The sequence below is a fragment of the Excalfactoria chinensis genome, chromosome 8 (assembly GCF_039878825.1).
Source record: "Excalfactoria chinensis isolate bCotChi1 chromosome 8, bCotChi1.hap2, whole genome shotgun sequence".
In the NCBI taxonomy this organism is placed as follows: domain Eukaryota; kingdom Metazoa; phylum Chordata; class Aves; order Galliformes; family Phasianidae; genus Excalfactoria; species Excalfactoria chinensis.
In genome coordinates, this window is record NC_092832.1 from 2,767,234 (window position 1) to 2,780,141 (window position 12,908).

General features: G+C 54.4%; 2 protein-coding genes across 6 annotated transcripts in view; both read right to left on the reverse strand.

Annotated features, from left to right (window-relative positions):
- The window catches only part of DNM3 (dynamin 3), a 165,983-nt gene extending 162,143 nt beyond the window's left edge, over nucleotides 1–3,840 (reverse strand). For 3 of the 5 annotated variants that reach the window (XM_072342573.1, XM_072342572.1, XM_072342576.1), the window contains exon 1: nucleotides 3,633–3,840. In XM_072342573.1, coding sequence (XP_072198674.1) covers nucleotides 3,633–3,778 — 146 coding nt within the window. In that variant the 5' untranslated portion in view covers nucleotides 3,779–3,840. The remainder of the gene's footprint in view (nucleotides 1–3,632) is intronic. The other 2 variants (XM_072342575.1, XM_072342574.1) reach the window with 1 other exon arrangement.
- A 2,745-nt stretch (nucleotides 3,841–6,585) lies between these two features.
- METTL13 (methyltransferase 13, eEF1A N-terminus and K55) lies at nucleotides 6,586–12,850 on the reverse strand. The gene is made up of 8 exons (XM_072343051.1): nucleotides 12,584–12,850; nucleotides 11,244–11,991; nucleotides 10,601–10,800; nucleotides 10,001–10,196; nucleotides 9,630–9,773; nucleotides 9,282–9,494; nucleotides 8,753–8,884; nucleotides 6,586–8,417 (listed from the first exon to the last, which is right to left on the reverse strand). Exons 1-8 carry the CDS (start codon nucleotides 12,734–12,736, stop codon nucleotides 8,143–8,145), a joined length of 2,061 nt encoding a protein of 686 aa, XP_072199152.1. The 5' UTR covers nucleotides 12,737–12,850; the 3' UTR covers nucleotides 6,586–8,142.
- Between the last annotated feature and the right edge of the window lie 58 nt (nucleotides 12,851–12,908).

The window sequence follows — 12,908 nt, forward strand, 5'->3', positions numbered from 1 at the left end:
TATGTATCTCCTAGAGACAGCTTCCAGCAGAGGTAAGAGTCACTCACTGATTAACATCTCTGTAAAGCCCTCAATAAGCTGAACTTACATGCCAGGATGTGAGCCAGGGCTCCCAGTGCTCTGCCTCGTTACTGAGCACAGCTTTTCTTAAGAACAGCCTAAACCTATTAAGCACAAATTTTAAGTGCCAGAACTAAGAGACGTGGGTCCTCAACTCATACTTAAAAGAAAACCTTACATTTGTAAAAACTAATTAGCATCTTTGTTTGCACTCCCGTTTATACCGCGTGTTTGTTTTACTTGGCACACAGCAATTCTCAGGACCTGGGGTAAAACTGAACTTCCGATTCACATCAGATTTTTCTGTAAGGACAAAACTAGGCCATCTACATCACTTCTAAATAGCCATGTTTGTTTAACAACCTTTAAATCTATAAAAGTATTTGGGGAAGGAACCAAAAGGAGCCTCTGTCTCATTTGCTACTGTTTCCATTTAATGGAATCCCCAGAAACAATCCTTGCTTTCAGCACACCAGAGTGTTTTGATAGCTACACTAATACCCTCAATACAGCCGTACAATGGCTTAATTAGTCAGGAAAAGGAGGGGCTGGTTCTCATTTCCAGAAGGTCCCTAGGATTAAAAAGAGAACGCAGAGCACCACGGAGATGCCTGAATCTCCTGCCGCTTGGCTTTTCCGTGCCTGTTTCATGTAAGAGGCGAATTTCCTGTAAAGAGAAGTGCTTCTGTCAATGACAGAAAACTGAAAGAATAAGATATCTGCAGCGATGTAAGCCATCTCCCCAGGATGCCCGCAGCCTTGAGTGCCTGCTGGGAGAAACACTCTACTCCAGTGGTTGGATTGAAGCCCCCTTCTCTTCCCTTAATGCCTAACATCTCACATTCACCATCAGCTGGAACAGGGATGAGCCGAGCACACAAAGAAAGGCAATGCAAAAGGCAGAAAGCCGTACGTCTTTCATACCAAATAACTGCACACCACGTAGGGGCCCAAAGATTATCCAGCACAACTCAGATCAAAAAGCTGCAAAACTGCATGACAAAAGCAGACCTCAGGCTCTTAAAATGAAAGCAATTCTAGGACTGTGACTGACAGGCTTACAATCAGGACTCCACATCTCTTACAAAACAATTATTCAGCCACATCCATTTTATATTACGTTAAGCAGGGAAGGAAGTAAAGAGCTTTCAGCTTTGAAATCCAATTATTAATTTCTCACTATTTGTAAGAATTAAACGAGGCTCTGATTCAAACCTGGAGAAAGAGGCCCTGACAAGATGAGCAAAGGTGCAGATGGCAAGCGATCTTGGAAGTCCATCTTGACATGTGAAATAACAGAGAAACTCTCTACCCAGATACAGTTCCCAAGGATTGCTTCCTGCCCCTAATTTCCTCATAGAGAACCTTGTTGTTACCAAAAGCAAGTTGCCCAAGAAGCACAAACACCACATCGGGTCACAGTCCTGCACCCTGCTCCCACCAAGGGGCTTGGATTCCCTTTGTGTTTCCCAGGCTCTCTCCCACCAGCTTCGCTTTAAGCACTGCCCCAGCACTGTATGGGCACATTTGCTCTTGTTGCAAAGAGGAGCAGGCAGTGAGAACATTTGCTCTTCCCATTCTCTTCAGACAATACCATTTCCTACAATGAGCACCACAGGCTCGTTATGATCATATGAAGGTTTAACATGTAAATGCTGCTGTCCTCGGCTGTTCTCCAGAGCCTCTTGTTTTCACCCCAACATAACATCCAAGGACTTCAAACAGTTTCTTAACTATCAAAAAAAGGAAGACCTCATTGCACACAGAGGAGAAATAAATGATGAGTAAACCCTCCAAATACATGAAGGATGCAAACCCAAATAACAATGCTATTTGCTGCATTGGGAGCCCTGATGCTCTGCTGCATGCAAGCACTGAGGTCAGTCAGACCTGCGAGATATTAACTGGATGCTGGGGAACATAGAGTTAATCTGCATAAGGAAGATCTAACTCCGATACCACCTGCAAGTAAATGTTTTCTCTGTCTGTATGGGGAAAATAAAGTCATCTTTAAGTCCTTCACAGGATCACAAGCAAAAGACACTGAAGCCAGCATGTCAGCCCAGTGGCTACGGGATCCCATCTGATCCCAGAGTTTAGAGCCCTACTAACCCCAGCAGCCTCCTGCCACCAACTGCAGCTACTCCTGACAAACAGCTCTCTCTGAAGGCTAAGATTTCAGACCCCACTAATGATAACAATTCACATGATGAAAAAAATAATGCACGAGAGCTAACGCTCAAACATCAGAGCAGTGCTGTGAAAATCGTGCTGCTATCGCTGTCTGCACTTTGGTTGAGCACATTGCAGGCAATGCAGCACAAACAAAAACAAATGAGCACAGCATGTCTCTACAGTGACACGCTGCCTGTATTGGCCATATTAAGGCAGACACAGATATAACAAACTCGTTTTCCTGAGAAGAGCTTTGTCATCATGTAAAGACAGGAGTTTTCTATTACCAAGAAGTGCTTTTTACCTGCTGGTCTGCCAACCAGAAACGCTCTGCAGTCTCACAGATATTTGCCCATCTGGTTCTGAGGGTTCACAATCACAGCCTAACAAGTAACCACACATCTGCTGATCACACGTGCTCACCCAGCACGGAGAAAAGGTACAAGTAAAACATACTTAAACCTTGTGCAAACAGGTCTGAAATAAGGCTTTTTGATATCTACTATTGCAAACACTTCAAGCTTGCGGGTACTGAGGTGCAACAGACCGGGTGATTCTGAGTCTCTGAGAGTTACTGCACAGAGAAACAACATGGACAAGGTGAAAGGCTCCAGACTGCAGCACAACAGAAGCACCCCCCAGTGCTCCATCAGCCCCTGTAAACTCCTCTTGGAAGAGCCTGACAGTACCTGCAGGGTGCATGGTGAGTAACTGCAGGTGAAAAAGGTCACTGTCCTTAGCCTTGCTTCCTAATCCTTGCTATATGCCCTTACTTGTGCAGCAGGTACCAGCCTCTTTACAGATCGACCAGAGCAGCAAGAACTTTTCACTTTCATCTTTGCTCTGGCCAGGCTCGGACTCAACAATCCTTAGGAGTCAGCTTGGGATGTTCTATGATCCACCTGGGGAGCAGGAGAGCACCGCGCTCACAGAACAGCTCTTTGCAGTTCAGGCAAAGCAGAGCCCTCTGGCAGGGCAGCAGCGAGAAGCACCTCCCAGTACGAAGCAGCAGCTCATCGTTCCAGCAGCACAGCGGGATGCAGAGGCAGCCACCAGCCCGCAGCCATCACCACACCGACCTCCGTGCCCAGGCGGGTGCCGGTCCGGACGGGGCGTTGTGACAGGGGCCAGAACCTGCTGGTTTCCATCACACACACGGAGGCCTTTCCTGCGAGGCTCCGCGCGGCAGCCACGTAACACCTCGCTCGTGCAGCCCGCGCCCACTGCAGCGACAGCCCGGGGGGGCGGCACGAGGAGTCGCCGCTGACCGGAGCCGTCCGCAGGCAGAGGCGCTGCGGGAGCGCGCACCAAGAGGGGACCGTCAGAGACCGCTGGGACGGGAGCGCGCAGCCGCTGAGGGGAGGGACGGGGTGGGGAGGGGGCGGCCGCCGTCTCACCTGGAGACGCAGTTCTCCAGCACGGAGCTCTTGCCGGCGCTCTGCCCTCCCACCACCGCGATCTGCGGCAGGTCGAGCAGGCAGCTCTGGCCCAGCGCCGCGAAGGCGTCCTGCAGCCGGTTGACGAGCGGGATGAGCCCCTCCATCCCGCCGCGCCGCCGCCTCCGCTGACAGGTAACGTCCGCAGCACTGCGCACGCGCCTCGCTCCCGGCTGGAGGGCGGGACCTCGGCTGAGAGGCCACGCCCCCGCCCTGCGAGGCCACGCCCCCCCCGGCTGATGGCGGGAGCCTGGGGTCCGCGCGGCGTGTGGAGAGCGGGGCGGCTGCGGGGAGCGGAGAAGCGCGTTGCATCGGGCTGGGTGGTTACAAGGTGTAACGTTAGCCCATAGATGGAGAGCCCTGAGCTTGGGAACAGGCCGCCTTCGTATCACAGAGGGAAAGAAGCGCGTTGGGTTCAGTGTAAGTTGCACGGCGAGGCCAAGCTGGAGGTACAGCACATAACGGTGAGATTGAGCTGCGATTACTGACAGCCGTCACAACGCAGAGACCCCAGACAGAGGCTGCGGAGGCCTGCAGTGATGGAAGATATCCTCTGTGCTGAGCCAGACTCGGGGCTTGCTCAGCGTGAATAGCACAACAGCAGGGAGCTGCAGGCATCCGGGTGATAGGCACTGATGGTCTGGAGTGTGATCAGAACATCTTGGCCAGAGCTGACAACAAGCGTAACAAGTGAATCCCCGCAGCAGGCCTGCTTCTAACCTGGGCACAGACAGCTATGAACGGAGACACAGGAGGAGCTGAGCCCCAGCACAAGGCCCGCACCCATCCCTGCACTACAGCCGGGGCTGAGGGCACACCACCAGCATGGGCACGGCTTTCCATGGACATCAGCCCATCATGAAGCCCCTCTCCATGCAAAGGGTAAAGTAAGAGCCGAACCTGTCCTCATGGCAAGGGAAGCTGCTGCCTGGCATCCAAGCAGGAGGAATTACGTTTAGTTGAGACTAAGGAGTTATTGTTACTCTGCCCTTCTGGGAAAAGCCTCGTGGTCCTTTCTATCTAGATGGAGCCCGGGGTTATGGGCATAATTGTGCCAATTAACAGCATGAATTTTTTTCACGCTCCCAGCTGAGCAGCCTGTGCCAGGAAGCATCAGAGGAGCTTTCTGGCCTTCTTCCAGCCAATGGGTTTCTACCAAGGCTGGGAGTCAGGAACAACAGCATCACATTTTGGCAGAACCCTCCCAGCACAAGCGTAGGCACATTTCCCATCACTTATGAAATCATGACAGTCAGGAAAGGAGCAGCCTGGCACCAGGACCCCCTCAGTGCCAGAGAGAAATGAGCACTGGATATGGCAGGATCCAGGGGGCGACGCTGTGCTACCCTGAAACTGGTAACCGAGTACCTGTCTTTTCCAGTAGCTTTTATAATTGTTTGCTTCCCCTTATTAAAAATAAGCAAGAAAACATCAGCTCATAGAAAAAGATTAAATTATTGCCTCAAGTCTGGGAAGTTTGCACTGTTTCTGGCTAAGCTGAGCATGCTTACCCTGTGACCCCATCACTTAGAAAAATCTGCCCCCTCAGAACATGCCACAAGCGGTCAGAATACAACCCTCCCACTTCCTCGCAAAAGCACCAACATGATGGATGCACACGGTGTGCCAAGGATGTGCATGTCCTAACAGCTCTAAGATGCCAGAGAGAAGGCACCTCCAGGCCCTTGTTTTCCCAAGGAGCACAAGGCTCCAGTGCCCCACGCTGGTTGTCACTTCCTTTTGTCATACATTGGGCTCAGGAAGGAGATGAGACCTTCACAGCCCCAGCTCTCCCAGCACAGTGGGAAGGGGGGTGGCGCTTCTGGATGTCACCAGCTCCAGCACTACCTGCTCAGGTCCCCAGGCTCATGGAACTGGCAGGAGCCTCCAGTGCATTTCAGACCAAGACTATGGATAACAAGTATGTCCTGCCCTGACTCACAGCAAAATAAATGGGTAGAAGAGCCTGGTTTCAGGGCACAGCTGTCACTGCTTCTTACCTGCTAACAGCTCTTCCAAACCAGGCAGTGTGACGTTAAAACAGGACGTTCAGTTCAGGTCCCCAGGCTGCTTTATAAATGCACGCCAGCACAATTCCCTTCATGGAGAACGGGTTATATAGGAGCTGCCACAGAGGAGACGCAGATGCCTGCAATGAGCAGCCAGGCACGCTCTCCCCGCCAGCAGAGCACAGCCAAGGTTGTGTCCTCCCCTGGGCCACATTCAGAAGAGGCACGCTCCTTCACGCATGATTTTCCCATCTCTCCAGGGACCTTCCTCACATCTCTTTGGCCCAGCTCCAAACCCAAGGTCTCGCGGAGCTTTTCGTACAGCTGATCTGCATGAAGCAGGAGGCACCGTGTTGGTGCCTGCGCTGCAGGGGGTGCTCCCAGGTTTCCACTAGTGAGTGCCTTGGCTCTGCAGGTTTGCAGCGCTGGCATTATCATGCCAGCCAGTATCACACAGTGCATCTGCCAGCGAGGAGAGCTCAGAAGAGAGACCATGAGACTGCAAAAGAGACTGAAAGTAGAAGAAGAGCTGTGCTGCACTGCAGCCTGCAGAGAGTTTTCCCTGCAGTCTCCCACTTAGGGCACCTGGGAAGCAGCAGTAGCCCCTTGATGCAGCCTGACAGCATGCATCCTGTATCCCCAGCCAGCAGAGCCAGGCTTGGTGTGTACAGGCCTGAAGGAAATCAGCTCAGGATGAGCCCCCAGCAGCTAGGGATGGCTGCAGACTCAGGGCTGAGCCGTGCCCCAGTTTACACAGTGCTTTCTTTTTGTGCTGGGAAATCCAGAAAGGAAAGATGTCGGCATCACTGAGACCATCGGAGGTTGCTAAGTGACAGGAGCGCTTGCTTCTAGCTCCCCTGTTTACAATGTGCCCACGCTGTAAAGGAAGGAAACGAAGAGAAAAGGATACAAACATAGTATACTGCCAAAACACTCAGCAGAAACAGCTGGCAAACATATACGTTATCTGCCCCCTTTTTGCTGCCCTGAGAGAGAATTTCTACCGATCAATTATTCCACTTTCATCTGCAGAGAATTCCAGGTAACTGCAGCACTCATGAAATATTTGCTGGTTTTCTGGCTGAAATATATTTCTTGACCAACAGTGCAGGGCTGTCAGTGACTGCAAGAACAGCTGCAACGGACTGAAGCCTCATCACCACTTTCTTTCCAATAGATGCCTTTTGTTTTTCCAACAGGATGTGGCATTACACAGCAATTAGGAAACGCAGCAGAAATGCAGAACTGGACAAAGGAGGGATGAACGCACCCTTTGTGTGAGCTGCCGGGGAAGAAATGAAACGGTTTAGATAAATTAAAGGGCACGCACGCTAATCTGTGTCATTGGAATTATGTTGAGAATTGGAAACCGAGTTAAAAATAGACTGAATGCAGCACTGCTGATAAGAGATGAGAAATCTGCCGTCGCTGAACTGGATGAATCCTTCAAATAAAGGTGCCAATGACTGCAGAGATTTAGAAAAGAACTGCACAGGGTGGACTGACTGCTGCACAACTGAGCTCCAGCTTTGCCCCTGCCAGCGACCGGCAACTGCGTGCAGCCCCGGGCAGAGCACAGAGCTGTCACAGCTTATCAGTCTGCAGCGGGGAGCTGGCCAGCCCAAATCTGAGCGCTGACACTCATGAGGGCTCCGAGTGCCTGGGGAAGATCAAAAGCACTTTGCCAAAAATATAACAAAATACAAAAGCATCTGCTCCCCCTGCACAGAAGCAGGTCAGCCAAAGGAGAAAGCGGGGCACCAACCTGTCCCGCTACACGAAGGAGAATAATGCAGACAGCAATGGACATGGGATCTAAGCAACTCCCTTCACAGCCTGGCAGGACTTGGCGTGCCCCAGAGCAGCAGGGGCATCACCCACCAAAGGGACTGCGATGTCCCATCACTGTTAGTGAGAGATGAACCTGGTGGAGCACTGTGAACCTCAAGAGCAGCCCTGAGCTTTATTCTCACAGCACTCAGCCCATCTACACACATCTGCTACCAGCCTTGGGGCAGAGCTGGGGGTTTGCAGAGATGCCAACAAGCAGAGCTCCTGAAGGTGTGGAAGAAAGCAGAAAAGAAAGCAGAACATGGGGAAGGGGCAGTGTTGGAAGGGGATGGTCAGAGTGACATTTAACCACAACAGGAAAGCAGTGAGGACAGATGCAAACACAGCCCTGGCGCACCTTCTTCCTCTTGCCACCCCCAACACTGTCCCATGGGCAGCACAGCTCCCTGTTCTCCCAGCACTCTTCCCCAGCCCTGCTGTATGCAAAGGGCAGAGCCTCAGCGCTCCAGGAGGCACACTGGACTCCCTCCTGCTGTAGGGAGCCCCTCTCCATGCCAGCTGCATCCTTCAGGCAGGCACCAGGCCAGCAATGGCTCCCTGTGTGGTCAACAATGTCCCAGCTGCAGCACCATGCAGGCACTCCTTTTGCTCAAGTGGCATCAGGGCTCCTCTCAGAGGATGGTGATGGCCTGCAGCATGTCTGCCAGTGCATACGAGCTGTCCCAGGAGTGCCCCAGCTGCTGCATTGACCTCTCCAGTGCCTGGGCAAGTACTGTGAGCTCCACAGGGTCCCGCCGGCTCTTGGGGCTGGGCTGGCAGAACAAGATCTCGTTGACCTCCCCATCGATGTGACGTGTGTAGAGCAGGGGGAAGACTTCCCTGAGGATGGCCAGGACAGTTTCCTTCAGCTGAGTGTCACGGCACACCAGGTTGAGCACAAAGACCCCTGCAGTGGAGCAAGAGGGGTTCAGGACAGCCACCTGTGAGCCTGGCAACCTGCACACGCCTCCCTGCTCAACCCCTCTCTACACAATACATGGCTGTATCTGGTGCAACAAGCTCCATCTCACATGCAGCTCTGGGCAGCACAATGAGAGCCCTTGGCCCAGCTCCACATCACGGGGAGCTGGGATCTGCTGGGAAAGGCAGCTGCCACACATCAGTCACAACAGCACAGCCACTGCTTTCCAGGATGAGGAACCCACCACCCAAACCACATCCAGGACCAGTCAGCCCAGCCCTGGCACCTGCAGGGGCACCACCACCAGACACACCTCCTACCTTCCGGCTTGAGAATGGTTTTAACTTTCTCCAGGAAGGGCTTCTCCACGAATGCTGGAGGTGGGCAGCTCATCCCAACCGTGAGGTCTTTGCTGTCCACATCAAACATAACGGCATCGTACTGAGCTGGGGCTGCAAGGGAAAACAGAAACTCATTATCCCGTTGGACAGGGATGAGCAACACTGCATGAGGAAGCAGCAAACATAGTGGCCAGGTTCACCCCTCTGCCACTTTCAGCTGCTTCTGTGACAGCACATTCTGGACTGGGGAAAGACAGCAAACAGAAGGACCCCTGCACACAATGACAAGGATAACACACACTGACAAGGATAAGCCTGCTCGCTGCAGGGACCCGTCAAGGCTGGAGCTTGTGACACATGGCAGGAGATGCAAGAGAAACATGGGGAACACCATCCCACAGCATGGCTGCTGTAGAGGGACAGGATAGCACAGGGAGAGATGAGACAGAGCTGAAAACCAGTAGGAGGGCAGGACAGGAAGCAGAATTAAAGCTCTGCAAGATAGTACCTTCAGCTGCCAGCTTGTCCACATGGTCCAGGCCATCAGCAATGTGCACCTGCATCCGGTCATCCTGGGAGAAGCCAAACCATCGCGTGGCCACCTCTAGCATGGAGGGGTCGATCTCCACCACGGCCACGTGGGCCTGCGGGAAGTAGTTGTGGACGAAGAGGGGCAGGCTGCCGCCACCAAGTCCCACCACCAGCACTGCAATCGGGGTTCCTGCCAAGGGATAGAGCCCAGGTGAGCTGCCAGGACTGCCATGCTCCCTCTGCCCGTCCCACCCACCTGCCCCAAGCTGTTTCTAGCAGGGCACTGAGGCTCCACAGCTTGGAAAACCCTTTCCCACCCCATCACCTGGTAGGGGGCCGGTGCTGCCCAGCAGGCAGAGCCCTGCCACCATGGCCTTGTGGTGCTCACAGCACAGGTAGCTCTTGTCAATTGCCATAGGAGGCTCAGCAGGGCCAGGCTTCTTCTTGTCTTTCCTCCGTTTCTTCTGGCCTGAAAGATAGGAGGTGGGGCTGCAGCCAGGGGTGCTTTCTGGGGACTGACCACCCCAAACCCAAGACCCACCAGCAATGCAGAGAGCAAAACCCCACCCAAATCTGCACTGAGACAAGACAAAAAGTCATGCTGGGACCTGTCTATCTCCTTCACATTCATCTCACTCCCTACCACCCAAAGTCACCCTCGGCCCTTCCCTGTCCCCAGCCATCTCCTCAATGTACCTGGGGGAGGTGCAGGGGCCAGGAGCCGGGCCTCTGACTGCACCACGTTCCTGTTGCTGAGGAAAACAAGGCGACGGAAGTAGCATGCGTTGTCCCCCTTGACATCCTCCACAACAAACTCCCCACTCAGGGGGCTGGTATCACAGTGCCATACTGTCCGCACCCCGATGTCCCCCCCCACAGACAGGAAGGGTACCTGCAGGGAGGACAGAGATTCATGGCATCTAGGCTATAGGGACAGGCACTGGCCCCGTCTTGACTGTGACTGGAGGGCTGGGATGAAGCTGACACATCTGGGGAGCAGCAGGATGAGCTGTAGGCAGTGCACAGGACACTGGGCTCCCCCTGCTCTATGTTGGGATACAGGGAGCAGGCAACCAAAGGCCTTTTACAAGGGGGGCTTAGGAAGTTAGAGCAAGAAAGAGAAGACAGAAGAGGTAGGAGAAGTTAAAGGTGGGAACATTGGGCCAGATGCTCTCAAGTTTTTGGGATGGCCTTTTTTTTTGTGTGTGTGTGTGTTTGTGTGTGTGTGTGTTTGTGTGTGTGTTTGGCATTCTGGGGAAGGCCCAGGCTATGGGAAAGCCAAGTGAGTGGACTCACCTGCTGCCGGGCAGGGAGGCCCGGCGGGGCCAGCTCCATCACCTTCCCCGACAGCTCTGCCTGGATGCTTGCCATGCCCTCATAGTGCTGCTCCCTGTGCAGGGCCACAGTCACCAGGCGCCCAAAGCCCGCGCTGGCAGCCAGCTGCTTCCTCCCTTCCTCCGTCCCAAAGAGCCACTCGGTTTCTCTGCCCTGTGGGACTGCAGATGGGGGCTGTGGTCAGGAGAGCCCCAGGCAGGTGCTGGCCCCTGCACAACCACCCTGGAGAGGAACCATAGGGTGCAGAGGTTTCATAAGGAGGCAGCACTGTGTGACACAGCCTTATGCCTCGAGCTAGGCTGCACAAACAGCGATCAAAAGGATCTTTCTCAAATTGGGCAGGCTCGTATAGGAGCCACATCTCATGATATAGGGGCGTCCAACAGCCCCAGAGCTCATCTGTGGTTTGTGCTGAGCCTCAGGCTCTGCAGGCACACAGAAGCTAACAGTGCTTCTGACAGAGCTCTGAGACTAAAACCCAAACCAAAGCCCACAGGGACAGATGATTTCCTTCTCCGGCTCCAATTCCAGCAGGCCAGCACCACTGCTGCTATAGCAGCTCCCGGAGTGCTGTCTCTTTGCAGGCAGGAAAGGCCGTACTCACTGATGAAGATGGCGAAGCGATTGTCACGGGAGAGTTTCAGTGCGGGGCTGTCGACTACATGCAGCGTGTAGCGGGGGCTCCCACTGGCTTTATCACACAGATCCAGGGAAAGTTGCTCCCCACAGGGGGCTTTGCTGAGCTGGCTGCAGAGCAGGGCGTAGTGCTGCCTGTCCTTCACCGCCTCCACCAGCCGCTCCGTGCTCTCCAGTCGCAGTGGCTTGTCCTGCTCCTCGGGGCAGATCTCCAGGATCCGCGGTGCAGAGCCAGGGATCTTCCTGAACTTTGTCATGACGTAGACAAAGACCGGCAAGACAAACTGCTGCTTGTCCCCGCTGGTGGCCACCTCATGAACACGCACTACCCAGCCCTCCTGGGAGAAGTATTCCACTGCTTTCTTCAGCACGTGGGCTTGAGCCAAGGAGATGCAGAGGTAGCGCCCTCCCACCTGCAGGACCCGGCTGATCTCAGCAAACATCCTGTCCACCTTAGATAGAGTGACCTCCTCGTCATCGGTGAGGATGGCATCCAGCGTGCCTTTGTCTAGGGCCACTTGGAAGTGGGCATCCGGGAAGTCCATGTGAAGCATGTCCATCTGCAGGTAGCTCATCTTTGGCCTCTTGCTCCCGCTGCGCTCCTGCATCTGACGGATCACAGCGTCGCTGATGTCGATGTTCACGATGTCCTCACACATCCCCGTGTCGTACATCTGCTCACTCAGCTCCGAGCTCCCACAGCCGACCACGAGAACCTGGGAAGCAGGACAAGAGCATCAGTGATGATGAGGTTGCCCTGCATACACACCTCAAAGCGTTTTACAGCCCAACAACGTGAAGGTAACCAGGAGCCCTCAGCAAGAACCACATCCATCACACCTTCAGTTCCTCCCCATAGCCCTAACAGAACAATTCCATACGTTCCACTGCAGTGATGTGCCCACATTGCCTCTTTTGGGGATTATCTGGGCGATTAAACCCCGTGGTGGAACAACACGTAGGCGCCTTCTGATTTCTTGCTACAGCACGCTGGAAACATCACATTTCTCGTGCCAAGAGCTGACAGCTGCCTATGGAGCACCGCGCTGCTGCCTCTTTCCCTTCCGTGCACCAAACCTCGCTGTGCTGCTAATGCGATAGGAAGGGGGGAGCCTGCCCGGGCAGCAGCCAAAGGGGGCAGCAGGAACGACAGTCTGTAAGAGCACGGCTGCAGCACAAGTCAGCCTCGCTGCCGGGCAGGGGGTTACAAGGCTCAGATACGGGGAGCAACCCGGGCGGAAGCAGCGGATCTGCAGGGCAGAGCGACACGAAGCACGCCGAGCCGAGCGCGGAGAGCCGGGGCCTCACCTTGTCGCGGGGCCGGACGTACTTGAGCAGCACGGGGCACAGCTCCGGGAACGCCCCGTACCACTCGAAGGGCCGCTGCCCGCGCTGCCGGAAGAAGCGGTCCCAGTACCGCGCCGAGCCGAACTCCCCGGGGCTGCGGGGCAGCAGATCCATGGCCCCGGTTCGGCGGTTCGGTTCGTGTCGGTCCCGGTCCCGAACACGTGTCCCCGCACCGCGCCCCTACTGACGGCATCACAGTGCGCGGCGCGCCGATTGAGCGCAGAGTCCGCGCCGCCGATTGGCTGCTCCCTCCGCCTCGGCCGCCTCCTATTGGTTACCGCTCAGG